The 27,531-nt window shown below is 43.1% G+C and overlaps 1 protein-coding gene across 1 annotated transcript in view; it reads left to right on the top strand.

Moving 5' to 3' along the window:
- Positions 1–25,622, top strand: part of LOC114070866 (D-threitol dehydrogenase-like) — a 35,922-nt gene extending 10,300 nt beyond the window's left edge. The window contains exons 3-9 of the mRNA XM_027908476.1: positions 6,153–6,332; positions 7,125–7,202; positions 8,403–8,619; positions 13,330–13,538; positions 14,069–14,141; positions 19,217–19,334; positions 25,427–25,622. Coding sequence (XP_027764277.1) covers positions 6,153–6,332; positions 7,125–7,202; positions 8,403–8,619; positions 13,330–13,538; positions 14,069–14,141; positions 19,217–19,334; positions 25,427–25,622 — 1,071 coding nt within the window. The remainder of the gene's footprint in view (positions 1–6,152; positions 6,333–7,124; positions 7,203–8,402; positions 8,620–13,329; positions 13,539–14,068; positions 14,142–19,216; positions 19,335–25,426) is intronic.
- Positions 25,623–27,531: the final 1,909 nt, after the last annotated feature.

Here is a 27,531-nt window from a genome sequence, read left to right as displayed (position 1 = left end):
GAAATTAAACCCCAATTTCTCACTTCCAGAGCAATGTGATGAGCTTAACACAAATAAGGCATTAGCTGTATTTGTTTCATTCTGACTAGTGACTTTGTCCCAAGACAGAGAAAAGCTTATGATTGCCAACAACTCACATTTAATTCCCATTTGTGAGATCTCCAGGACATTGCTGCAGGTCCAGCATGTGATCAGGTGATGCCCATGCCAGGTTCATTAAATAGCCTTTCTATTACTAATACAAACCAATTTGATCTGATTCTATTTTCAATCTGGATGTGTCAGTGTGAGCTTGATTGTAACTTTATTTGCATTAACAGGTACCATATTTATTTCTAAAATGAAATGACCAGGAGCTTTCTGGCCTTTGGCTTTCATGACCCCCAAGTTTGATAAGAAAGAAACAAAGAGCTTTGCCAAGTGTATGAATAAACGAAATGTTACAGATCACCTGCAATGTGCAGCATTTAAAATCCCAGCTCCCCACAGTGAGTGTGAAATTAATTGAATTGCTGTTGCTCTCTAGTGCCCATTCTGTGCAACTGACTTACTGTGACTGAATTAAAATATCTAGAGGCAGGCAGAGTACATGCTGTGTAGAGATTAAAGCAGGGAGCAAAGACATGAAAATTAAATCCTTAAAACAGAATGTTGCAATTGATTTTATATCCTCCAATTGCAACATGAAGGCACATCCTGACCCTGGTTCTGCAGGTGCTCAGGACTTCAAATACCTCTCAGAGCTGTTGGGAACAGAGGTGCTTGTGTTTGGCAGGAGAGAGATCCCAGCATGGGGACACCTCTCTGTGCAGGATTTCTGCACTGGGCTCTGAACTTTTTTTTGCTCAGCGTGGCAGCTGTTTTGTCACTGGTATCAGGACAATCAGGACTGTCCTACAGGTTTAACCTACAATGGCTGTAAATGCTGAAGCAATGAATGTGGTGGTCTCTCTGGTGCCTTGGCATTCTGGGCTTCTCAAGGTTTGCCTGGTTGGAGTTGGGCGGACACGTGGGAACACACCTGAATGTGCAGAAGAGGCTCAGGCTGTGAGCAGTGTGCGGCCTTTTCCCTCCCAGATGACCTGTTTAGGTGGAGACACAGCAGGCTTCCTCTCCTGCCCTGTGGACATGCTGAAAGGCAGGAGGACAAGGCAGTCACAGGTGGGAGGTGGATGAGGGATGGCACAGCTGAGCTCTCACAGCTCAGCTTCGTGGAGGAGTTGGAGAACAGCTTTTCTGTCCCCCATGGTATGCAGGGAGGCTGGTCTAGAGCAGAGCTGGCTAATGTTTGTTGGAGAGCACCATGAGAGTCTGAAGAGCTGGAACAAGCTCTGGCAAGGGGATTGTCTTTGTTGCCTGTGGTGTCTGCAGCCCGAGGTTTCATTCTTGTCCCTTTGGAGAAATTAGAGGGCAGAGGTGGTCACCCACCACTTGCTCTTTGGAGGTGTGTGATGCAGCTTTCTTGCTGTGGTGATGATGGCTGAGTTTTGCTTCCAATCTGAGTGCAACAGGGCAGGATCTCTGCTTATCTGCTGCTCCTCAAATTTTCACAGTGTTAAGGCAGCACATCAGTGCATAGCAGCATCAGTGCATAGACTCTCTGAAGATGAAGATGAGAACATCTCTCTTGATGTTATCCCACAGCATCAGAGGACTCAGGAGTCAGCCAGTTCCCCTGTGTCCTGTCCCAAGTCACAGCCAGCTGCAAAATATCTGAGATTTTGACCTGTCAAGGGATGCTAAGTATCAGGAGCCACAGAGCTCAAGTAGACAGTGAGGTTGATTTGGCTCTTGAGAGCACAGTGATAAAACCCCACCTTTCCCACATGTGAGGGATAGATACTGCTGAGCTAGGTGAGGTCTCCCCCAAAGCATGTGTCTCACATACACGATGGCACAGGCCACTGTGCCAAATGACCTCAACAATTTTTACATAATATTTTGAAATGTGAACTGAGGGGAAGCCTTTCTTTGTGTTCAGTCTCAGGTTCTGGTGCTCTTAGTGGGAATTAGCTACCTTTTCAGTGTGTGCTGGGCCAGCTTTAAAAACATTTCCCAGTGAGGTCCTTAAGTCTAAACTCTGTTGTGCTGTGCTTGGATAACGTGCCTTGCCCTGCATCCGCAGCCAGCAAGAGCCTGATCCTGCACAAAGAGCTTCCTTCAATCCCCAGTGGACTTTTCCTTGAACAATGGCTGCAGGATTGAATTTGGACGGAATGCAAACTACCAGGGAATTATCCCCATCCATGATTTTGATCCTTCCATTTTAAAATTGAAAATGCTCCGCAAAAAAATAACGCCGTGTTTCCAGCCGATTCTGCTGATTGCAGGGCGTTGTGTAAAGCATGTCGGGGTTTGCTTTCTTCTTTTTTCCCCCTCCCTTTAGCAGACAGGATAGGTGAAGAGGTTGAGCTGCAGATCTCATTTCTCCTGTTTTGCTGCTTGTGAAGTCTGCCAACAGAATCCACCTTGACAAAGTCAAGGACTCTGCGTTTAATGTTGAACTGAGTGAATAAATTATGCATGAAATTGTGTCGGAGTCTCTAGTGTGCTCTAGAATTGCTCCTTTTGATATGAAAGGTTAATTCAGAAAGGAGTCCAAAATAGCTGGAAATTGTGGGGATAAGTGGATAGTATTCACTGTTGTGAGCTGTTATTACTAGAAATTGCATTCCCTCTCTGGCTTCCCCAGAGATTTCGCCTTGCCGGTGAATATAAACTGTACTCAATAGAATAGCATTTAGGAGTAACAAGAGTGTATGTCCACATACAGTAAAATATTCTAATGGTGTTTTAAAAGGAAGCTGTACTTTTTCATGTATTCTCTGTGCCCTAAGGATGGATTGCTATTACATTTAGGTCAAGAACAAGGCATAGGGAAGGTAATAAGTTTTGAGTACATCTTTATTACAAATATGCTGACTGTATGATCCATATCAAAGGAACTGGGCAGTCATTTTTTTTCTGATTGAGTTTGTATGTGCCTTATGTTGTCTCTGAGAAGGACTCCAATCAGGTTTTCTCTGAGCTTTGGCAGAAGATCCATTCATGTTTTTATTCAGGATGTCCTCTGCCTGGTCTTTTGCTTTATCCATCAGCAGTGCTGCTGTGCCCTTTCTCGTGGTCTCTTTTGCTGTATCTCTTCTATGGAATGCAGTGTTACACTCTTTTTAATCCAAAAGGAAGTTAATGACTCACTGTAATCAAAAGTATTAATTTTAGCCAAGTTTGCTCTGAATTAAAACTCTCATTGCCATCTGTTACCATCTAAGATGACTCTGTAGCAAGGAGCAGGGATTGCACTGTAAACACTCAGGAAATTAGTTTCAGCAGGATATTTTGCAGGCAGATTATTTCCTTCTGGATCTCAGCTTTCCTCGCAGTTGGAGTCATCTGGGTTCTGCTGCTCTCCAAGCAAAGGACAATGGAATCTCCAGCTTGCTGTGAGGTCCCAGGCAGGGCCTGGCCCAGACTGTGCTGGGAGGGCAAGGGTTGTCAATCTGAAGCCCCCTCATCCATATGGGGCAGCAGGAACCTGTCCTTTTCATCACAGCACCCATCTTTCCAGTGCCTGGCTCCGCAGTCAGAGCTACGAGTAGAACAGCTTTTTACCTTTCTGGCTGTCTGGGTTCAGCAGCAGATGCTGGCAGTGAGGAAACCCTCTCCAGTGTGGGGCCCTGGCCACAGTTACCACCTGTCTGAGTGACCCCTGCTCTGCTAGCCAAGGAGCTCCAGGAAACGGAGGACTTTCTCAATCTTGTGGCCGTTTTCCTCCTGCTCTAGAGGCAAAGCTGGTTCAAGGAATTTCATGGATTCCTCTTAGAGTCCTGGAACTGTTTCCAGCTAAATATGGAAAACTCAGCAGCAATTTTGAAGCTGTGGAAACAAGAAGCTCAAATGATGGCAGGTCCCAGCACAAACTCAGTTCCCTACAGGTGTCAGATACTGGATATCCAGAAGAAATGAAAGGTGCCCAAGTGACCTTTGTGGCTGGTCATGAAGGACTTGATGAACTGGCAGAAGAGAAATGCCTTGGAAACCATGGCCTTGCACACCCAGGCAGGGCAAGGACAAGGCAGACGTGTGGTGGATACATATCCAACCCAGGCACCCTCCAGGGATGAAAGCTGTGGAGTTAAAAGGTGGTTTATCTGTATCAGAAGACAGATAAGAAGGAGATAAGCTGTCAGCAGGTAGGCAGTATGGAAGGAGGGTTGAAATGAGAGGTCCAGCTAATATCCAAAGAGCTACACAACTCCATATGGACCTAATGAAGCCAATGCATAAAAGTGAGATTCTTTTTCATTAGGGAGCCATACCACGGAGCAGTGGTAACATATGTTCAGCGATGGCCACATCTGCTTCTGAATGTCTGCCCCCCACCTCCTCCACCCAGGAAGGTTACAAGTCAGAAAGTAGTGATAAGTCACGATAATTACTCGAGTTGGGCTTTGGCTCTTCTCCCTGGGGAACCAGACCTCTAATCTCTCTTCCTGATGGGCTCCTTGACCCAGCTTTCGTCTTCTGACCCTTCCTGAAGTATCTACATTGGCCAGACTGGCTGAGGTGCAACCTGACAGAAGGTGGTCTTCCACAGTAGCAAAAATGTTCCTGCTGCTTTCCCCCAGTATGGCTCAAGAGGGAACTAGGGCAAAATTTTCTAACTGGTCGTGAAAAGAAAAGATGAATCCCAGGAAACCAGATGTCCCAGTTTCTGCTACATTTATTATAAACCAGCATATATGTGGCCTTAAGGTCTTCTTTTATTATAGTGTAGCATCAAAAGGTGTCCTAAATGTGAACTCATGAATGCTTTTGGCAGAGTTTCTGTGCTATCAAGTACCTGCAGTTAAATGTGACTATTCGAGCTTAATTCCCTCACCACTAACAAGCTCACAATGACACCAGTTTGCAAGACAGAAGAATTTAGAGCTTCGATGATCAACTTCCCACTATTTTCTTGTCTAAACCACACACTCCCCACCTCAGAAAGGCTCCTGAAATCTCTGTTTGGGAACCATCAGCCTCACTCCCCAGAACAAACCAGTCTTCACATTCTGTTGCCGTTTGTTGCTGATGCTTCTGCTGGTGCGTCTCAGGGGATCGCTCATCACTCGCTGTGCACGATGTCTCCAAACACAAAAGCGAAATCTGGATGCAAAAAGTACCGTTAAAAGTTGTGATGGAAACAGTGAGTTCTGGAAAACATAATTGTTTCTCTTTTCACTTGAAATGCCAAGACATGAAAGCATTTCTGCTTGCCGAGATAGGTGGATGAGCTGTTGTTTCATTGCAACGCACACAGATGCAGTTAAATAGTCCCAGATGGAATCTGAAATATTCCATAGCAGCCTCTTGGGCAGCGAGTGCATTAACTGCCACAGGAGAAGGCTGTAAAGGCTCCCATCTGGTCATCCATCAACACTTTTATACATTATCATCAGCAGCCTGCTTGGAGGGAAGGTGTGCCACATTTCTGAAAATCCAATTAGATGATAGCAGCCAGTTCTCTTTTATCCTCTCTGTTGCTGAGCCATCCAAAGCATTTTTTTCAGATTAAAGAAACATCATTTTCCTTCATGGGGTCTGTGCTGCTTTATCTCTATCATGACCTGTTCTTTTATGTGCTTTATAATTCTATTATTAATTAGGATTTCAACCCTTTTCCTGCTACTGAAGTGGGACTCACTAGTTTGCAATTCCCAGATCTGCCTTATGCCTTTTTTTTTTCCTGGAGTGATATAATTGCCACTCTTCAATTTGTTGATAGTTGCTCTTTTGAGAAGAGATAAGTTACTGCGGCCTGTCAGTGGCAGGGTTTGATGCCAGTCCTCTCCCTTACCCTGATGGATCAAGTTGCTTTGACTCAAGGTATGCAGATGTTTCTGTTGTGACTCTCAACACCTCAAGCTGGGATGAGACATCCTCTTTTATATCCTGACTTTCTTTGAGAAGTTCAGAGATTTGGTGCTGTAGAATTGTTTGCAAAGCGTGGAAAACTCCCAAGATCTCCAGAAGTAATCCTAGCAGTGTTACCTTAAAAGAAAAAATTTCCCTCTGGTTTGGGCTTTATATAAAGGATATTTTAATGGCAAGACTTTAAACTTTCAGGTAAATAATTAGTGTTTTCTCCAACATAATTTTTTTTTCAGGCATTACATGCTGAGGACGAGCACTTTGATATAGTCTTTATTGATGCTGATCAAAGGGATGCTGTTCACTACTACAGCTTTGTCATGGATAACCACTTGCTGAGAATGGATGCAGTGATCTGTGTAGAGAATACACTCATGAAAGGACAAGTCTACCTGGAGAATGTATCAGATGAAAATGTACTAGCTGTCAGAAAATTAAATTCAGTGATTAATTCAGATCCTCGTGTTGAGCAGGTTAGTGCAATGCCATTGGTTAAGGTGCCCGTGGTGCTGTATCTATGGATTTTGCAAAGCACTCTTCAAAATGTTTCTTTTGTTGGTGCCATTATGCAGAGGACCTAAAATGAACTCAGATTTTATTGTCATTCACCTCACTTGAGCTCTAGGTCTGAGTTTCTATATGCAGGGACAGTCCCTACTCTGCCTACATCTTAGAGAGTGTTAAAGGCAAGATAAAAGGGGAGCACTTAAGAGTGAATAATCAGCTCTACAGCACAACCAAGGAACCACCACTCTGCTTTAAAGGCTCTGGGGGCTGTAGGGCACCACCAGCGCAACAGGAGTCAACAAAGTCCTACTCTAGCAGGGAAGAAAAAAAAAAAAAGAAATAATAGAATGCACAAATAATATACTGTGGTTTCAGAGAAAATAAAAAAGGTATCCTTCAGGGTTTTAAAAGCAGGTGTGAATGGTGCTACCCCAGGACAGCAGCTCACCCTCATGCCATGGCTGCACCAGGGTGGCAGAGGGGCTGCTGTGGTGGTGGGGAAACACCTGGCATTTGTGGAGGCAATGAGTTCAAAAGTGAGCAAATAGAAATGCCTGACATATTTGTGTTGGAAGGAAGTTCACGTAAGAATAAGAGTAGAAGTGCTGTGGCCTGAGGGCTGTCCTTCATATCAGTGGAATTTGGGTGACAGAAAACCAAGCACAAAGCAGCTGAGAACTGTGTATACATTATATTTGCAGGTAATTTTGCCTGTGCAGAGTGGACTGAGCATCGTTCGAAGGATCCCTGTACCTCCAGATGCAGTGATTGAATCCAAGGTGGGTATTTCCTCTCTGTGAGTACTTCTAGGAAACTTTTGACTCTGCTGAGGACAAGGACAACATAATTTTCACGAGTTTGGTGTCAAGAAGCCAAACACATAGTGCTGTTCATCATGGACTTACCACCTTAGGGCTTGGCATTTTTCAGCCTCACTTGTCAAGGTTACACTAAATACTGATTCCTTGCGAAGTCTTTTGGATCAGCTGGTCCTGTGATGGATCTCCAAAGTGACTGTCATGGCTGCTCCCTAGGTGTCTGTGCCTGTTGCTCTCCCATCCTTCCCATGCAGGGGAGTGTAGATGAAGCTGGGACCCAGCTATAATGAACACATACAGTATTTCTGAAGCAGCTCTTTTTTTGCCCAAAGGCAGCACATGATGCCCTCTTATGCTCTCTGAGCTGAATATTTTCATGGCCTTGGATTTTTCTTGTCCTATGGAAAAGACAGGGATTTTATCTTTCTCCATTTTATGTAGTGGGCATCACCCAGCTGTAATGAAATTCCCATCTGGAATCATAATGGCCTAACTCAGTAAATCCAGACTCAAACATCGTGATTGTTTTGCAGTTTCTGAGTGCTCCCAAAGCTACACCCACTGGTAATTCCTGGCATTTCAAACTCAGTATGTTAAACATCTTGTATTTTCCATTTTGATTCCAGTTAGGGGGAAATGATGTATGGCAGCTGATCAGATGACAGCTTGGTTTAAGTTATTGGCTGATATCTTTATTTGCGCACCAGCCTTGTGAAGATATTTTGATTGCACTCTGCTTGAGCAAAATCCTGACTTTGGAATCTTGTCCTGTGTCTTCCTGGAGCCAGCTGAGCCTGAGGCAGGATTGGGCCCTGGGGGTAAAATAACTGGAAGACTTAATCAGTCAACTTCTAAGGCAATGTACCTGATCCATCTCCCTGGGAAGCCAGGCTGGGAAATGCCATACCCTACTGTCATGAAGTGGAGCGGTCAGAGCATCTCCCCAAAGCACAGCCCTTCTGCTCCGTTGTCTGGCATCTAATGCTCCTTTTGAGACTAATGTTGGCTTGAATTAGTCGTATGTTTTGTATTAATTAACGGGCCAAGAAGACATGGATCCCTTTTCGCGCTCCCGCCCCGTTCTCCCAGGGAAAGTCCTTCACAGCTCTCACCTCGTGAGCTCTGCCCCTTATTGTGCAATGTGTGTATGTTTTGTTTCAGGAAGAGGTGGTGAGGGATGACGTCTTCTGGGGCTACAACAGGCGGCGCATCCTGGACCGGCTGCGTTTGGATGGCAAGGTGGCCTATGTGACCGGCGGGGGGCAGGGCATCGGCAGAGCCTTTGCCCACGCGCTGGGGGAGGCCGGGGCCAAAGTGGCCGTCGTGGATCTGGTCCTTGCCAAGGCAGAGGCAGTGGTGAGTGAGCTCAGCCTCAAAGGTAAGCGCGGGATGGACCTGTCGTGAGCGCTGACACGGGCGGCTTTCCTTCTTCAAACCTGACCTGCTCTCTGCAGCTCTGGGGGGGAATAGGTTAGAGCAGAAAATGTTCACGCCGTGGTCACGAAGCTTCTCCTGCCCTGTTGGCGTTGTCTCAGCTGTCATCACTGATGACACCATCTGCAAGAGTTATTTATCAATGCAAACTTAACTAAGGGCAAAGGGACCCAAATAAAATTCCTTGCCAAGGATGCCCAAAGTGAGCCGTGACTGACAGGGACAGAGAAGGCTCACCCCTTGCAAGTGAGGTCTGTATAACCAGCACTGGAAAAATAGAGATGGTGTTTCTCAGAGTAAATCATGCAGCACTTCAGGCTTCACGAGGATGAACGGCAGATATGGCCTACAAACTCACACACCCCTTTCCTGGCACCTCTTCCATACCTGATGTCTGGACCATGAGCCAAAACACCAAAACAAGGTAGATGTGTTGTCAGTCTGAATCTCTCATTACACCCTCAAATTGCAGCAAAGTAATTTTTGAAACCCTCTTTTGAACATACTTGCAAGGTCAGATATAGGAACAAAATATTAATAGATGTAATAACTAAAATCCCCAAGAAGAGGTAACATCCTCTACAAGCCACTCCTGTTGTAAAAACAGAAAATGTAACATAAAATTGAATTTCCCCCTATAGTCGTGATAAACTGCAATTGTAAAGGGGAAAAAGAAAACTGGAAATATAATTTTAATGATGAAAGAAAGGAAGTATTACTCATTTTATAATTCCTTTTGTGAGATTGTACCTGACCCTCCTTCAAAGTTTAGTGCTTCATTGTCTCTAAAGGTAGAGCTTTAGCCAGGAAATTTTCACATTCCCATTTTGGATAAAATCAGCAGTATTTGTTTCCATTCTGACTTCCATTACAAACCATATTGTCCATCAAAGCCTGCCCCTGCAGTTGTATTTGTATCACCCAGCCTCAGGAAGGGCGAGGAATGGTGCATTTCTAGTTTTGATACCATCCTGAGCCTCCCCAGGGAACTTCTAAAACAAAATGTCCCTGTCTTCACTATCCCAGCTCTGGTAAGCAGGAGACACTTTACACCGAGCATCAGTGCAGTGGTTAAAGCTTTGATCCGGAATAACGAGCTAGAATAGAAAGTGTTCAGTTCCTATTACAAATTCTTGAGTCATCCAGTCCCCCCCCTCCTGAAGCCTGTCATTCCCTTATGCACCAAAGCCATATGGCCTTGGCACAAAGTAGCTTTGCCCTCCACGTTAACTTGCCTTTTGGACATTTTTTTCCCCGTGAGATCCTGCATATCAAGCAGAGCTATTCAGATAGAAATGGGCTACTTGACAGAGCCATGAGACTTTGGATGCCAACAGCCTATTGGAAAGCTAACTTATCTCCAGGGCATTTTTCAGTAAGAGTTTGATCATCCATCCTTCAGTGGCTGCCCTACATCTCTGCTCCTTCAGTGGTGGGTTGCAAGCCTGGAGGAGGCGTGTGTGGGGGGGTGTTCCAAAATGCAGTCGGAGAGGTCACGAGGCATAGCAAATATTATTGCAGTCTAAAGTAAAGAAAATCTCGCTTCTCACTCTTTACACATCTTTATCCTTTGAGGTCAAATATTATCTATCAGCTTGACCAGTGCAGCTGGTCAGGGCACATCTATTCCATCTCATGACGGTTTTTGAGGTTTCAAATTTATTGTCGTTCCCTGTTGGAAAAAAACCCAAACTTTGTAATGTTTTTGTGAAAGGGAATTATAACCAAACGCCCGTTTTTGGAAAGGATCTGAAAAGGTCAGGTTTTCAATCTCTTTCTCTCCAGAGGTAACTAGAGAGTCTAGCCTGGACCTCAGAAGCTTTCCCTTTAAAACTTTTGTTGAAATCAATATATTTCCATGAAACATTTTGGCTTCAAAGAGGTAACATGCTCTGTTGGAAATAAATTTTGACAAAAAGGTTCAGCCAGCTTTACTCTGAAAATATTCACATGAGTAAATTGAAGCAATTGTAATATTAATACATATTTTTCCTGCTATAATAAGGACAAAGGAGCTGTGACTTTTTTTTTTCCCTTCTAGGGTTGTAGAAATCTCTAAATCAAAGTTGGAAACACAGTGCCCCAAGTCATTCCCATACTGATACTTTTTCAAAACATTTTGCTTAGATTGCTTAGAGCTGTTCTGCTTCTTATACCAAGGAGTCCTTTACTGCCTTTTGGGATGGTGCCATCATTTCATGATGAGTTTTAAACATCAGAACCTCTGTGATCTCAGTTTTAGCTTTGTTAGACAGCTCGGGTGTATGTCCCTTGGCTACAGGGGTCTTTGTTTTGAGATCCTGTGTGAATACCTTTTTCAACAGTCGCTAATGGAACCTGACAGAAGAACAAAAAATGATGAAACATAACCAAAAAATCCTAAGGGTTACCTTCCACTACACACACCTCTGTCTTCAGGGGGAATCGCTGCCTCTACCCTAAGGGAAGAATTAGTCTGATGGGACTTTTAAAATGTGCATTTTCACTGTAAACTATGCAAATGCCTTGTGCAGTGTCACTCCTGATCTTCCTGCCTGTATGCAACGTGTTACTTCCATTTATACCGGGAGGCCAGAGACAAGTCCTGTGGCAGGGGGACGTGTCCATGTCCCCTGCAGAAGGGCACCTCGGGTGGATTTGACATATTGGTGTCTCTCCAACATGTACAACTGGGCTCCTCTCCTGCCCCTCTCATCACAAAACTGCCTCCACAAGCATCACAAAACTAAACTAAGGGCTGTTGAGAGGCTCTGGCTCGGTCACCCATGCAGCAACATGGGCGTGTGTTCAGTTTCTTCTCTCTGGTTGTGTCTGTAGAGTTGAAGCTATTCTTCCACAGTTTATTTATTATTTTTAACAGGTTGTTTGGGGAGACGGTGGAGAGAGAGAAAGTGGGTTTTGTTTCCCCCTCTCTCTGAGTGCAGGGACATCAGCTGAATTGATTAAGGTCAAATGCGGGACTCTGGTTTGAAGTGAGTGTGTCTTCACTGCTTCTTCGCTAGACACTCACACGTGGCACCTTTTGTCTTGTTTTTATGAACTATCTTATAAGATGAAGCTGTAAATGGGGTGAGAGTTGGAGGGCAGGTGAAGAGTCTCTCTGTTACCATTAGTAACACGCTTGCACCCGTTTTGTCTGTAAATTGAGAAAGAAAGATTGCAGCAACTCCCTGCACGTTACAGGTCTTGATAACAATTAGGAGGAGCAACGGGGGCTGTCTGGCTATTCTTATTCTTTCAGCATATTTAGCATAAAACCTGCGATAAAATAAGAGGTCTTATTTTGTGGCAGAACGTGCATTCATTTTTTTAGTTGGCTGTATTATTTCTCTGCCATGGAAATCAAGAGGGCTGTGTCATTGCTGAAGGGGACAGGAGCTCCCATGACCCAGGGTGGGGAGCACCCCAGAGCAGCATCACCTCGGGAACTGCACTCTGGCAGGCTCCTGAAGGCACTGGAGATGAGGAGGAGCGTTTCCATCCAAGAGCCTCTTTCCCGACATTTTCTCCAAACACCACTCGGCAATCCCTGCTTTGCCTTGCCTTTATGGAACCCTCCATCTCAAGCTTCGTTTTGGGAGAGTCTCCTGCCCTCCTAGAATAGGCTTAAGCCTTCTTTTAAATGCTTTATCAGAATGATCCTGAAGAGGGAAAAATGGGGAACAATTTTTCCATTTATATAGAATTAAAAAGATCTTGCTTTAACAGCTGTAACTTCTTACCTGCGCACTCTTTGCTTGCAGATTACTAATCCAGGGTCCAACCCCACCCAGTGGCTGCCTCCCTCCTGAGTTAAGACCCATTTCACCACTGCCCTTACTGGGGTAGCCTTGTTTGGCTTTCTGGATGGGTATAATCCCAGTCACATCAGGTGCCTCAGCAGGCTGCTTATGGTGTTTAATAACAAGGGTATATAAAGCTGATTTTTATAATAAAATAAATGAAGTTATTTATGGATCAGCACTGGTGCAAAATTCAACAGCTGGATGTTTTGAGGAAAAAATCACTATGGCATGTTTAAAATATGGTAAATCTCTTAACTTCTGACTGCACTACTCTGGCAGTGTGATTTGCAATAGATAAGGCCAGGCAATGTGACTACCATATCTGTGCACCTGCAGATATTTCCAGTTAGCTCTCCCACCTAAAAGTGGTTTGGTTTTGTCTGAGGCTTCCAGCCATCTGGATGCTGTAGTTCATCCAGAGAGCACTTTTGGGACAAATTAATTTGATTTCTGGAGCGTCTCAGGGGGACGTGGCATAAAAAAAAAAAAAAAAAAAAAAAGCATCTGTAGAGCTGCTGATGGATGGGAAAGCTGCAGTTGAGGGTTTGGACAGAAGATGGTGCAGTGTTCCAAGCTTCGTCCTGCTGGAGTGGTAGCCTTCGCTCTCACACCTGGGCTTTAGGTTGGTCTCCAGCAGGCAAACCTCTCACCAGTCAGAAACTTTGTAATAACAGTATTGCAGTAACAAACTCACGCTTTGCTACAAGCTGTGCAGCAGTGAATGAAGGTGCAATATAAGCAATACATTTATGTATAAAAAATACAGCTATATATAAAGTATCTCTAAATACGCATTGATAAATAATCACAAAATAGATATATTTTTTCTTCCTTCCTGTACTAACTCCGTTGCTCTTACGTTAACGCAGGGATTAAAAGCCTTGCGCTGGCAGTGGATGTGAGCAAGCCTGAGGATGTGCAGAGGATGGTGGATGCAATCGTGGCTCGCTGGGGCACGGTTCACATCGCGTGCAACAACGCAGGAATCAATCTGAACTCTGCAAGTGAGGAGACTTCCCTGGAGGAATGGGACAAAACTTTCAGTGTTAATTTGCGAGGATTATTTTTGTGCTGTCAAGTAAGTGTGAAATGCCGCGCTGATTTGTTTTGCAAATGGGTAATAATTTTCTAAGTACTTACTTTATCAAGGCTTAATAACACTTTATTACTAGTTATCCTAATAAAATTGGTCCTAGTTTGGGTGGAGTTAAGGAAAGACTTGCAGATTTCAGTGACAGATTTTGGTCAATGTTTTGAAAAGCAGGTGGTACTTACTGGCTGCCCAAACCCAGGCATTTGAGAATGGCCAAAATTTTTTGAAGGGTCATTATTTGAGGCATCCTGAAATCAAAAAGCTTTGTGGGGGCAGTCCCAAAATTAGTGACTATTTTGAAAAAATACTGCCAAGAGTGAAGAGGTGCGAAATGGCAAAGGGATTTTTCCTGCATCAGCCATTTTTATACCAAGTTTTTATATCAAGTGCTTAAAAAAAAAAAAAAAGTGTTAGCACATCAACTCTTCTGAAAAGTGAAGACTAATTTATTATCATGTCATTATTAGCACAATCACAGAAAGGGTCACTGGTCTTTCCTTTAATTTCTGTCACAGGCTGCAGGCCGCATTATGCTGAATCAAGGATATGGGAAGATAATTAACACAGCATCTATGGCAAGTTTAATAGGTGAGTGATGAGAGCTAACAGTTGTGCTTCAGAATCCATATTTTAATTACTACTGATGCTATTTGAATCAATTAAACCTGTATTGGGAAGGAGTAAATCACTGACATTTCATATTAGAGGAAATGTACTACAAAATTTTTATTGATATCATTTTTCAACATTTATCTGTCCTCGATGTTTTAGAGCACTTATTACTTTTTATAGAAGAGGTGGAGTCACCTTCTCTGACTCCATTGCATGGATGGCATGGGAGAGGTGCTGGTATCCTCCCCATTGCTCCAGGCAAACTCCTTGCCATGGAGGAAGCTGAGCCCCCAAGGTGTTTAAAAACCACCCAAAAGATTTTGGGCCAGTTTTTGCCCCGGTACCCACGGGGTTTTATAACATTGCTGCTACCAACAGGTGCCTGCACCAACACTGCTGAATCAGCAGTGTCATCAAAAGCGCCAATAAACCATTGTAACATATGGAATGAAATCCCTACTGCTGAGCTAATCTGGAAGGCAGTTACATGCTGGTGAGCTGAAGCCCATGTAACAAAAATTGATCAATTACACAAATTAAGCATAGCCCTTTAGGAATTTATTTTATTGGTCTGGACATCTGTTGCAGTGTTGTCCAAATCCAAAAATCAAATGGTGTGCCTTGGGTTGCCAAGTTAGGCAAGAAAATCTAGTAGCTATAAAAGTACAACTGAAAACCCCTGTATTAATATCATGTCCATCTGCTGAATGTTACATAAGTATGCAGTCTTTTTATTTTCCTTTGGAATAACGTTTATTTTTACTGTGCCCAGTTTGACATTCTATGACATTCTGCTCAGTTTATTGCACAGTAACTTTAAATGTTTCTTCAAAAATCCATTTACAATGTTGTTGTTAATATTTTTTCAAGTGTCTTTACCAGCTGTTTTACTTTTACCTAAACACAGGCACCATCCCTCTGCCCCAGCTTTGTCAAGTTACAAAATCTCACAAAGAAAGGCAGTTTTTAAAAGAATGTAAGGCTTTAAATTTCAAATACACCAGGCTTTCCTGCTTTGCACTGTGCAGTCGGGCTCTGGTCTGTGCTTGGCTGTCACCATCCACATCACTATCACCAAGCAAAATTTCCTGGGAGGTATTCCACCCTGGAGAAAGTTAGGAAGCTCTGGGAATTGGCACCAAACAGGGATCTGCTGGTTTGGCACACTGCTCCCAGTCTCACTGCAGCCCAGCAATGGTCTCCACTGCTTAAGGAGAGGTGTTTTCCAACTTTTCCATCGGGCCTTGGCACAGCTCTGCTGAGCTGGGAGGTGATGCCATTCCACCACTGCATCCATCCCAGCCCAGCTTTGGGGCTGCACCTCCTTGGCTGGTGAGCCAAGCCCAGAGATTCACCTGGGGATCATGTTTGAGGGAGTGCTGCTCTGGAACAGGAATGAATGTTGGAAAGCAGCCCTGAGAGCAGCCTGGAAGGGTCGTCCCAAGATGCATTTAAATGTCAGTAAAAGTTAGTGTGTGCTAGGCCAAAAGTTAAGAGATGAAGAGATGTGTTTACCTTCTGAACCTGTTTGAATCTTGGCATTGAAAAAATCTAGTAGTTATGAAACTACAACTGAAAACCACGATGTTCATATCATGTCCATCTGCTGAATGTTAAATAAATATGTTGGTTGGTTGGTTATTTAAGTATGTTGGCCAACTGGCATAGTATGAAATGTTTCTAGAAATAGTTAGGGGATATTTTTTTTGTTGTTGTTGTAGGTTGAGTCCTTCCTCAGAGATACAGGAAAATGAGGAGACACTTAGCAGGATAGGGAGGTTTTTGTTTGTGATTTTTTTCCAGATTCACTGCTCAGAATCAGTTTTAATTAATTGAAGATAAGCTGCATACATTTTGCATATGTGCATTTTGATTCTGGTACTTCACTGGAATTATTCCAGACGTACGCTCCAGCAGCGGCGGCTCGGCTGCTGCGGCTCGGCGCTTCACACAGGTGTAACTCAGAGCTGTAATTTTTACAGTGAATATCTTTAGTGGTAAGTGGTCTGCTCTGCTCTGCTCTGTCTGTGTGCACCTCTCATTAGCATTACGTGGCTGCTTCAAGGTCAGCCTGGGAGCCTGATGGACTGAACGAGGTGGCAAAACCGGAGTGTCAGGTTGTTGTGGTTTACACCCCACAGCCCTTTGCTTGCTCCCCCACGGGGATGGGGGAGATAATCTGGGAAAAGAGGTACAACCTGTGGATTGAGATAAAGATGGTCTATTGGGACAGAGAAGGAAGGGAAAATAATAATAAGGATAAAACAATACATGAAACAGGTGATGCACAATGCAGTTTCTCACTGACCAATGCCCAGTCAGTCTCCCGAGCCAACTCTCCCTAGTTTTATTGTTCAGCATGATGCCACATGATTTGGAATATCCCTCTGGCCAGCTGGAGTCAGTCATCCTGGCTGTGTCCCGTCCCAGCTTCTTGTACCTGCCCCAACCTCCTCGCTGGCAGGGTAGCACAAAAACTGAGAAGGCCTTGATTTAGAGCAATAACTAAACCATGAGTGTATTATCAACATTATTCCCACCCTAAATCCAAAAATCTGTAGCAGCTACTGGGAAGAAGATTGACTCTATCCCAGCCCAAACCAGGACACAGGTGTTTAAAACGTAATGCAGCTGATGCTGGCAGAATTTTATCTGCTTCCTGCTATCATCTCAGTCTTGAACAGGAGTGAGTGTCCTTGCTTCCCAGAAGCCCCTTAACAATTCACTTTTTTTTGGTGACACTGCCGGAGGCATAGCTTCACTCACAAGCTCTAGCCCTGTTTTGCATGAGTTTGAAGGGTTGCAGATTTGCTCTTCTCTCTATAAGAGACCACTGTAGGTAAGGGGAGAGGAGGTGGTGAGGAGTGCTGAGCTGTAGAAAGCCCATCCAGTACCAGAGCCTTGCAGCACCTGTTGGCTTATTCTGTAGCTTTTCCAATAGAGAGGGGCCAAGTGTCTCAGGAGGTAACTCCTGGAATCACCTTGCTTAGATGTTCTTATAAAGACAAAAGCATTTACAAGGAAGGACTCTCGAAAATCCTGTATCGGCACACACCCCAGATCAGAAGCTGATTCTCATAGCTTGCAGCAACTTGTTCTCACCCACATGCAGAGCTGGTGCCAGAACTCCCATCCTTTTAGCAAACACCAAATGATTTATCACAGAGAGACATGTTTGGAAAGTTTAGCAAAGAACTGCTTTTGGGAGGTTACAAGGTTAACTACCGAAGTTGTGTTTAACTTGGAGCTGGTGTGTGGCAATTAATCAAGAAATTACATTCCACATCTTTTTGAGAGCCCCCACATCGTGCTGCGTTGTGGGGCAACAGGCACACACAGAGGGCAAAGCAGTTCTGCTGGTCAAAATGCAAAGTATTTCATACTGAACAAAAAAGAATAAATGTTGGCAGAGGAGGGCCATGGTGTGTAATGCTCTTTGTAGCGAGGAAAAGGCCTCTGAATTCCGAGCAAACCTTCAGCACATGCAGAAAAAGAAGAGAAATACTAATTATTGCTCCCATCACGTGTGTGCTTTAAATCTATTCCCAAACATCTATGTTCAAGGCAAAGGTCCTTGTTCACATGCTCAGTAATTTGCAGCAGGGCTTTAGGCTCTTTCAGAGTTCAGATAACTCAGTCATCATCTTCTTTTCACCCTTTACATTGACATATGCAAACCCAGTAGTTTCAGTCAATAAAAGCAGTAGTGGGTGTGTTGGGATGCCATGGGTGGGAGTGATCTAGAGCTGATGCATCAACTTAATTTATTAAGTCCAATCTAATGCCATCTACCAGTGTTGCTTGTGTGTTTTTATGCTGTGAGTTGGGGTTTGCCTGCTGAACCTTACACAATCACAGTGATTCCCTTTCTCCCAGGGTTCAGTGTTATCCAGCCCCACAGGCTGGAATTGCCTGCCTTTGTGACTACTGATTTTTAGCCCTGATTTTCCCCACTGTCCCTCCATGACAGTCAGCAACTCAGTGACACTCAGCACTGATATGGAGCTAATTATGGATTGGTGCTTTGCACTGGATTTGTTTAATGAAGTCCTAATGGCAGCCAGAAAAGTCCAAGGAGAGACACTTTGTGAGTGTAAATCCCAACAGCTGGGCTGACTTGGTTTGACTCCCATGGGTTTAAAGCACTTTACACCCACTGGGGATTTGTCCTTAAGTAGCTTTCACGGAGCTGGTGAGGGGCAGAGCCAGCGAGCACACAGCACTAACAACCTTGAACATTGTAATTAGCAAGCCGATCATTTTCTGTCTCTGACTGACATGTGACATCTCTGAAACATTCTCAAAAGCTTCAGATTTTGAAAGTGGTGGGTGTTCTGAATTTTTGGGATGCACCTGTGATCACATCCACACAAACACCAGTTAGATAATGTGATGTATTTGCTTCAGACTATGGATAATTTAAAAATTAGGGAGAATAATTTGTTCTGAGAAGCTACATATAATATGTTATATAAAATCTATTATGCACTTATATCATATAATGTCATATCAAACAATTTGATGTTGCATTACATTATATCATACCACACAATGTACTATATATATTATAAATAATAATACATATTTTAATAGAAAAACACATAATATATTATTAATTATATAATATATTAGAATTATACTCTATTAGTATTATAGTGCACAAGTATATAAACTTATATATGTGTATAACATATGAATGTGCATGTGTATGGTTATTTACCTTTCTTGGTAGCAGCCAAGTATTGCATATCTATGTTTAATACACTGGGTTTGGCTTTGCCCAAATATGCGACCTTTTAAATTTCTTCATTTATTTTCATTTTTGCCGTTTTTTTTCCCCAGTAGCCAAGCTACTGAGGCACAAAAGGTGGGTGGCAAAATACATATTTAGAGTTTTGCGTTGTGAGTGGCCAAATTCTTACTCTTCCCTAACCTACCATCGGGGAAAATGCCGAATAGTTTAATCTCAGTGCAGGGAATTGTCCGTGCAGTGCCTGAACTGTCTTAATTTGGGCAGAATAAATAATTTTCTCTTTCTGAACCCCTTGCAGTCCCGCACCCACAGAAGCAGTTGGCTTACAACGTCTCCAAAGCCGGGGTCGTAAAACTAACACAGACGTTGGGAACCGAGTGGGTTGACAGAGGAGTAAAAGTCAACTGCATTTCCCCGTAAGTAAAACATGGTCTCAATTCTGAAACAACAAAGGGAATGAAATGTTCCACAAAGCTCATTTGAACACTATCTCAGCAAATAAAGTTTCTAATTAGCAGGTGGATTGCATCCCTTTTTATGTTGTCTTTTTCCTTAACAAAGGTTTAAATACTTAGAACCAAGCCTGCTCGGTTGCTGTGTATACTCAGGGATTTAAGGAGAGGTTTTAGCGTTTGATAATAGGTTTTCCAATAATGTGAAGGGTAGTTTTTAGCATTTCTCTTCTACATGAAATATTTCCTTAGTCTGTCCAAGCCTTCTGTGGTTAAAGAAAAGGTTTTTGACACTAATAGACAATACTTCTTTCCCCTTTTTGCTTGAGGCAAATATATAGGCGCTTTAAAAGCTACATTGTATTGCTGTAACTGAGCTGCTGTTCAGCTCTGATGACCACAGGAGGCCAGGTGTAGTTTTGTAAATATATATATATTTATTACAAATTAAATTTTCCTTATTTTAGAGACTTCAAGCTCTCTGTTTTATGGTATTTATTCCCAAAGTTAAGTTTTCTTACTAGATATACTTCGTCTCTTCCTGTTTCTCACACACATACCCAGCCCAGTCTTTTTATTAAACAATTAGCAGTGCATGATAGTGCTGAGCAGAAACCCAAGTGGGTAGCGTTAATTGGAAGCGGTCAAATTCCGTAGACCATTGAAGTCAATCAGAGTAAGTAAGAAGGGCAGGATTTTAACCCAGGAGTTAAATTGTAATAATGAAGATAATAATGTACATCAAATTAGGGAAAACAAATTACATATTTTAATCCACAAAGTGGAGTGAAAAAAAAAATAAAAAAAATCACAGAGCTCGATGGCAAGTGCCTGTTTTTACTGTTGGTCTGCTCTCCCCTCACTTGTGCTAGCTGTCTGCCTTATGATTATTTATTACTAATTATACCAGTGGCTCCAGCCATCACTCCATGTGATCCACAGATTCTTTCAACATCATCTTAGTTCCTAATGGGATTTTCCCCATGCCAGTGCTAGCAGCACTGTTATAGTGTTCCCACAACTAGCACTAGTGAATTTACACTGGCTTTCGGGAGCCGAGGGAGATGAAGGGAATTAGGGAAGCTCAGCAGGACCTGGCAGGAATTGTGTCTGAAAACACACAGGTAATCTGTACCAACAGAAGTGGGAGCCACATTCACAGCAATTACAGATGAGAAGGCTCTTAGAGGGGGAATTACCCATTTCAAGGGGGCTTACATAAATTAAAAAAAATAGACACCAAATTGTCAAAATGCCTTGTTTTGTACAATTTGGGATCATACACTCATACTTGAAGAAGTTATGTCCCCGGAGGCAGTTGTGAGAGCACGGAGAAGAAATAGTCACATTTCCACTTTTCAGGCCAAAACAGGGTTGCATTTTGATCATCCCTCCCTATCCTAAACCCTAGCTCTGAGCTCAAAATCCTACAACAGGAAGGGGTGTTTCTTTGTGGAGGAGTAGCCAGGAAGGGCACACAGAGGACAAATGTTTTGCTGACTTTGAGGTCCCTTGTTCTGGACAGAGCAGTTTCCCCTAATGTAGCTTGAAACCCAGACTGATCCACTCCAGAGCTGGACAGTTTTCCTCCTGGCAATTCAAAGCTCTGGCTGAGCCCCTCATGACAGGGCTGTCCTGGAGAACTCTGAGCAGCGTTCAGAGGAAGGAGCCTGTAGTGGTTTGTAGAGCTCAGATACCTCATCACCATAAGCAAGAGCCACATATGCTTCAGAGTGAATAACTGCTCATGTTTACCTTTCCACCCCTGGAGATGTGAAACTGCATTTTAGTGCAGATTTGGACCCACTCTCAGAACTGTTGATCCCACCAGGATCACTGTCTCTTGACGTGACTCACCAAGGCACAGGGACATCTTCAACCCACTTGATCTGAGTGCCCAAGGCTGGGCAGGAGCCACAGAGCAACAGCACGTGTGTCAATGCCATTGTAGTTGGAACGTCTTCCAAAATCACAACTCTTGCTGAACATGGATGTCCAACCTAGCACACAGTCATCTTATAATGGCAGAGGATTTTGAGGAGTGTGAGGAGCACAGATGTAGATATAGGTCATGATGGTACTTCAAGATCATCACTGGATAAGTAAAATATCTGTGTCCTTAAGTACTTTGCCTCTCCCACTCATGGTTGCATTAATGCTTCAAGGCACTCTGAGCATGCCTCTGTCTGAAGGTCCAAATGCTCCAGTCTGGCCTTAGACATTATTTCACCATGCAAACCTTCTGGCCTTTTCCCCCTCTTCCTATCTGGTCACTTTTTATCAACTTAATTTCTTAATGAGTGCATAAAACTTATGCAGAGCAATGCATAAAAGTTAGCAATGCATAAAACGTTATGGCAGAGTTCTTAGGATGATTTATTGCATTTATGAAATAGAAGATTCAGGCTTCTCTTGCTGGCCAAGCAAGCCTGGGGAGAAGGTGGCTGAGAACTCCCTGGATGTTTTGGCTGACTTATCCTGTTGCTATCATGGAAACTGTGCTCAGCCCTTCTGCCCATCCCATGCCATCGCCTGTAACCTGCTGAACAGCTGATGCCAACAAAATTAACAAGGTGCTGGAGTCTTTCTGGAAGGAGGGTTAGGCTGCAGAGGGGAGCTGGCTGTGAATAGGGACCTTCACAGAGCACTGACTGGTGGCTGATGCTCAGCTGTCCTCATGTGTTTCAGTCTCCCAGCACATGTGAAGTGTGTTGTGTGTGATGGAGGAGGGGACCTTGGAGGGTGTTTGTTTTTTGGCAAGTGCAGCATTGGAACACTTCATTTTTCAGCCATTACACTGAATCAGTGTCTATTTTTTGTGGTTAATTGCTGCTTCTTTCTTGATTTGCAAGATATAAAATGCTATAATGTGATGACCATCCAGATGGGCAGCTGGAAGTTGATCTTGAGGTCAACTTTCAGCCAGGCCAGCTTGTTGGAGACCCAGTGAAACTCAGCAGCTCTGAGGGGATGAACCATGTTTCCCACTGATGGGCTGCAGGGATTTAGGTTTTAGGTGCCATGGGCAAAGGGGCTTTGTGTGCCCTGTGTCCTGCCCTGCTCCTTTGGGGCAGCAGGAAGGCAGCTGCACGGTGCTGTAGCAGGCTTGTAGTGTGGTGGGGATGAGCAGTCAGAGAGCAGGTAGGGCAGGATCACTGCAGGTTTTGGGTACACCTCATTGGGGGGTAAGGAGAGGCAGAGCTGGCAGGAGAAGGAGCACCCATCATCACCTGAAGGCATCCCAATTAAGCAGCGTTACTATCCCCATTAAGCAGCAGTCGTTGCTGGTAAGTATCTTTGGACTTAAATCTTAATTCCTTGGGAGATGTCCCAATTAAGTGGATCTTGTGATTAAACACTTCCTGATTAAGTGGAGTGTACTTAACTCATTCAAATTAATAACTCATCTGAAAGAAATCAAGTTACACACAGATGGAATCTTTTTTTGCTCTCATTTGGGGATTGAGTGCACGTAACAATTCCAGTTAAGTATCTGGTAAGTGATATTTTTCCTAATGTGTCTCTCGAAGTGGAAATGTTTTAGGCAATTGGTTTTTTTGGGGTTTTTTTTGTCTTTTTTTTCCCTAATCTCTAATTGTCCTGTGTATCAATAATGAAATATTGATGCTCATATCTAATGTTAAGGAACCAGCAGTTTGATATTACATTGACGTGCAACAGAAAGCACTGATAGGCTCAGCACTGCATACGAGATGAGGTAGAGAATTAATGCATTGGCAGTTGTCTTTGCTGGAACTGGTTAGAAGCCAACTAAAATCTGCCTAAAAGGGTTCGACAACATTAAATTGCCCAACTTGGCACCAAAGCCTTCCCAGAAGATGTGTAGTATCAATGACATGCCTAATATTTATAGTGCCATCAGTATGTGTGTTTGCAACTTTTAAGTTTTGCGCTATATTTTTTTCTCATTTCTATAATAAAAATTTGTAATGAAGTTTGCTTGCACATCTAAATTTTTGCTACTTGAAGTGAACATAAAGGAAAGTCCAGCAACAACCCCAGAGCAGCAATTCACAGGCTGCAGTGATCAGACCAAAGATCATTTTTCTGAACAGATTGAAAAATGTCCTCTTTTTTGCAAAATCTGTTGTGCTGGAGGGCTGTGTGTCTTACTCCCTAATCTGCATTCCCTTGGGGTTAAAATATATCTGTAAATGAAAAAAAAAAATCATATGGATCTTATTCTGGTCTCTGATACTGTAAAGCCAGAATGATGATGATGGGGATGGTTTTGTAAGCACTGTGAGAGGCACGTATGGAAAAGGAGTCCAATATATTTCATGTCTGCTGCTCAAAGCACGTTTTTCTCTGAAGAAAACCAGTTCTCCGAGAGTTTGGAAAACCAAAGAGGGAGAGCAGGAGGCTGTGCTTGAAGGAAATAAGTCCAGAGTTCTATAGTGGAATGTGCTTGATTTTGTTATGTTGCCAGAACTTAAACAAGCTGCATTGCTCCGTGTTTCGGAGCTGTTCTGCTCTTTATTGACAATTACAATAAAAAATAAAGCTGATATTTAAATCCTTCCTGATTAGTGCAAACAGAAATGTTTGGGGAAAAATCTGAATTAGTTCCACTTCGTAACAGAGTAAATAGAGGATTTCAGCCTTCATTTAAAACAAAAGGTACATCTCATACCCAGAATCCAGTCTGTCTCAAAAAATTATTTCCTTGGAAGTCTAAATTGGGATGCCAATGAAGTTTCAGAACAAAACGGGTATTTTTATACTTTGTTCATTTCATATTTATCACTAGCTTGTTTGCTAATTTTCATTTGCAAGAGGCAATTCTTCCAGCTAACTGGCTGCCTCAATGGGCCACTGATTTCTTTGAAGTGACAGTCTGTAAATATGCATAAAAAAGAGATGCAATTAGCGTGTGTGTGGTTCAGTGCAGCCTGATTTCATTGGCAAGTTTACCCACAGTGTTGATAAGCTACATTATCTAGAAAATTGGCCGCTGAAAAACAGCACCTCTGATTGCCAGCAAAGGTTCCAGATAACAGGGTGCTGAAGAGAAATATAATTGAGGTTGAATATGTTAACCAAGGTGTCACATGCTCCTTAGAAGCGCTAATTTATCAGCATGTTGGAATTTTTATTAACATTTGGAATGCATTTCTACCACACTAATGAAGTGGAATTGGCAGTTCAGGTTTTAGTTATTGTCATTTCTGAGAAGTTAAATGTAATTTCTCGTTAGACACAGTTATGTAAATATATTTGTTCAGGGGCTGAAAAAATTATACATTTCGCAAAATACAAATATGTTGTTAAGGAGGAGTATGACAAATCAGTCGCAGTTAAAGTCATAAAAGCCAGCCAAATGTTCACCCTGCATTGTGCTTCCTGCAGCATCACTCATTTTTAGGGCACCTGAAAAAAAATGAACTTAGCAGAGTTTTAATATATGATGGAGTCGCTCATTGATGTAAAAGAGGCAAAACAGGTAAATCAGTGTGATTTGTTGGGGTGTTGGTTTAAGGGAGATCGCACCAGTTGTGCTGTGCTTATCTCTGCCTCTCCTTTTTTGTGTGGAGAGGGTCTGGTGCCCAGAAGGGTGCTGGCTTTTGTTTCCCTCATTTTTTGACATATGGGAAGTTGGTCTGTTTTCAGTTTCTGGGCTGTACACAAACGCTGTGTGACGTTACGCTGCCAAGTGAGAAGAGAGACTGGTAGAGGGACAACAGTTCGCAGGAACCGCGACAGACCCGACTCAAGACACTTTCGGTTCCAATGTCATGCTCATTTTCTAGAAAAAAATAACAAACTGGTGACCTAAAAGTAAGGGGCTTCTGCTGTTAGCTAAGCAGATAGTAGGTGTGTACTTACTTTAAAGGGAACCTCTATGCTGCAATGACAGGAAAAGAAGCGCTGTGGAAGTTTGCATCACGACTTTCAGCAGAGGCAGAGCAGGTCCCATGTGCTCCTCTCATCTCCTTTGTGTAATTCCACCGTTTTCCTTCTGAATTACTGTCTTAAACACCTATAAGTGCTGCCTTTTCTTATTCCTAAACTCTTCATGTGTGTGCTCGTTGCAGGGGCATCGTGGACACTCCGCTCATCCGCTCCAAGGAGCTGCGGCCGCTGGTGCAGCGCTGGATGGGCGACATTCCCGCCGGGAGGCTGGCTCGGACCACCGACCTGCAGGCTGCTGTCGTCTACCTGGCCTCTGAAGCCTCTGACTACATGACAGGCCACAATCTGGTCATCGAGGGCGGACAGAGCCTGTGGTGAGGGGCATCCTCCAGCCTCCCCTCTCGGAGAGACACACAGGTCACTATGGAGAGTGCGTATTAGAGTTTAGCTTAGTCCCGGCTTTGGCTTGTGTGACTAAGTAGCCAGCTAATATGAAATTATTGTTTTCTTCTTTTGGGTGTTAATTTGGAGACTTGTATAATGCAGAGGAAAAAAAAAAAAGGCAATCTTTCAGTTCCAACATTTTCATGTTTTTCACTATGCAGTCACATTTCTGTTAAATTAGTATTTAATGATATAAAGGCACATTTACTGCAGTGAGATTTGGCTATTATTTAGTTTAACAGGGGGCATTTTTAAAGCAATCAATATTAGCTGTTCTGTGTAGTTTATTGTTCTTAGGCAATTTTTTTAGTATTCAAGTTGTTCCAGTGACATCTGTGCGTGGTGAAAAACAGTTGGATGTAGTGTTAAAAAAAATAAATTAGTTCATTACATTTGAACCTGAACATTGCCATTTTATATTTACTGGTGTTCTTTAATTTTTGACAGTGTTTTTATACAAACACCCACATAAATGCCCCTGAAAAAGCAGTACTGCACTTAATAGAGAATCACGGTCAGTAATTATAATGGCTGTAATCCAAAGCCCATCGAGGTAAGTGGGGACTGCTCATATACTTCAAGTTAAACGCATGTTTAAGTGTTAATACAACTGGATCTATGTTTTCCTTGATAGGCAGATGTAAGCAAAGGTTGTCTTCCGTATAATTTTTTCCCCTCCTGTAAAATTCTGAAGACAACTCTTGGGTGTAAATCAAGGCCAGCTCAAATTATATTGATACAGTTGTGTTGGCCGAAGACCTCACTCGGGTGATAGTGCTAGGTTCATTGCTTATAGGCAATAAAATGTGGCAAAAACAACCCCACCATTTTGATATCGCTCTGGATATACACAGACTTCCATCCTGAGGGCCCTTAAGCATAACCTAAGGAGAATTTACGGGAAGAAATTCACTTGCAAATCCTCGTGTCATTTGTTTTGCATTTGGCAGCTCTTTGTTACCATAACATAAATAATTGTGGATGGATGTCATTACTTTGATTAAGTGCTACAAGCCCATGCATTGGCTGGCCATTATTGTGGTGAATTGCTATAATGGCTTCAGACTTGACATTCACTGCCACGTTGTAAGGTATGCGCCTCGCTGACGTACTATCATCGTTATCGTGGATAAAGTGCAAGAAGATACTTGTCTTCATTAAATTTTCTATTAGACCATTGATAATTAATACATATCTCATGTTTCATCTCGAGTCGTTTTTTCTGGGGAGTGTTGCTGTTAAGCGACTCAGGGCTAGAGCTTTTTGGCTTGAAATCCTTGCCTTGTGTGCATGATCTAATTTATTGACAGTGCTCTGCAAACTCACAGGCTTAAAGAGAGCTCAATTTTGGATAAATCTTCAAGAAAAACAATTAAGGATTTAAACATTTTATTATTTTTCTGGGCTCACAAAACCTTTTCTCTCCTAGCTCCCACACTTGCATCATTTTGTGTCATGCTCTGGAGGGCTCAGTGGAGTTCTCACATCCCTCTGGCTGGCTTTTCACCCAGAGGTTAATGTGCAAACATTGGTGAACTCATCAGGAGCTCTTCCAAGGGATCCTAGAGGGGCTTGTATACTCTTGCTTGGACTGCTGGTGAACAGTTTGTTGCAACTCCTACCTAAAGTGTAAAATAATGAACTTTAGTTAATTTGAAACACAAACTGCAGTTGGCACTGGAACTGTGACCAGAGTTTTCACTTTCTCAGTAGAAAGACAAAGGGCTGAACAGACTGCTGGGGCTGAACAGACTACTGAGGCTGAACTTCCATTCCCTGCCTGGAGATGGTTGCAGTTCAGCACCAAAAGGCACTGGCAGGGCACTGCACGAAGCTCAAGGGC

This window comes from Empidonax traillii, unplaced genomic scaffold (genome assembly GCF_003031625.1).
Source record: "Empidonax traillii isolate 1590-97213 ecotype Southwest subspecies unplaced genomic scaffold, ASM303162v1 scaffold1723:size71552, whole genome shotgun sequence".
Taxonomy (NCBI): Eukaryota; Metazoa; Chordata; class Aves; order Passeriformes; family Tyrannidae; genus Empidonax; species Empidonax traillii.
Note: the sequence above shows the minus strand (reverse complement) of the source record. Positions and strands in the feature narration are given on the sequence as shown.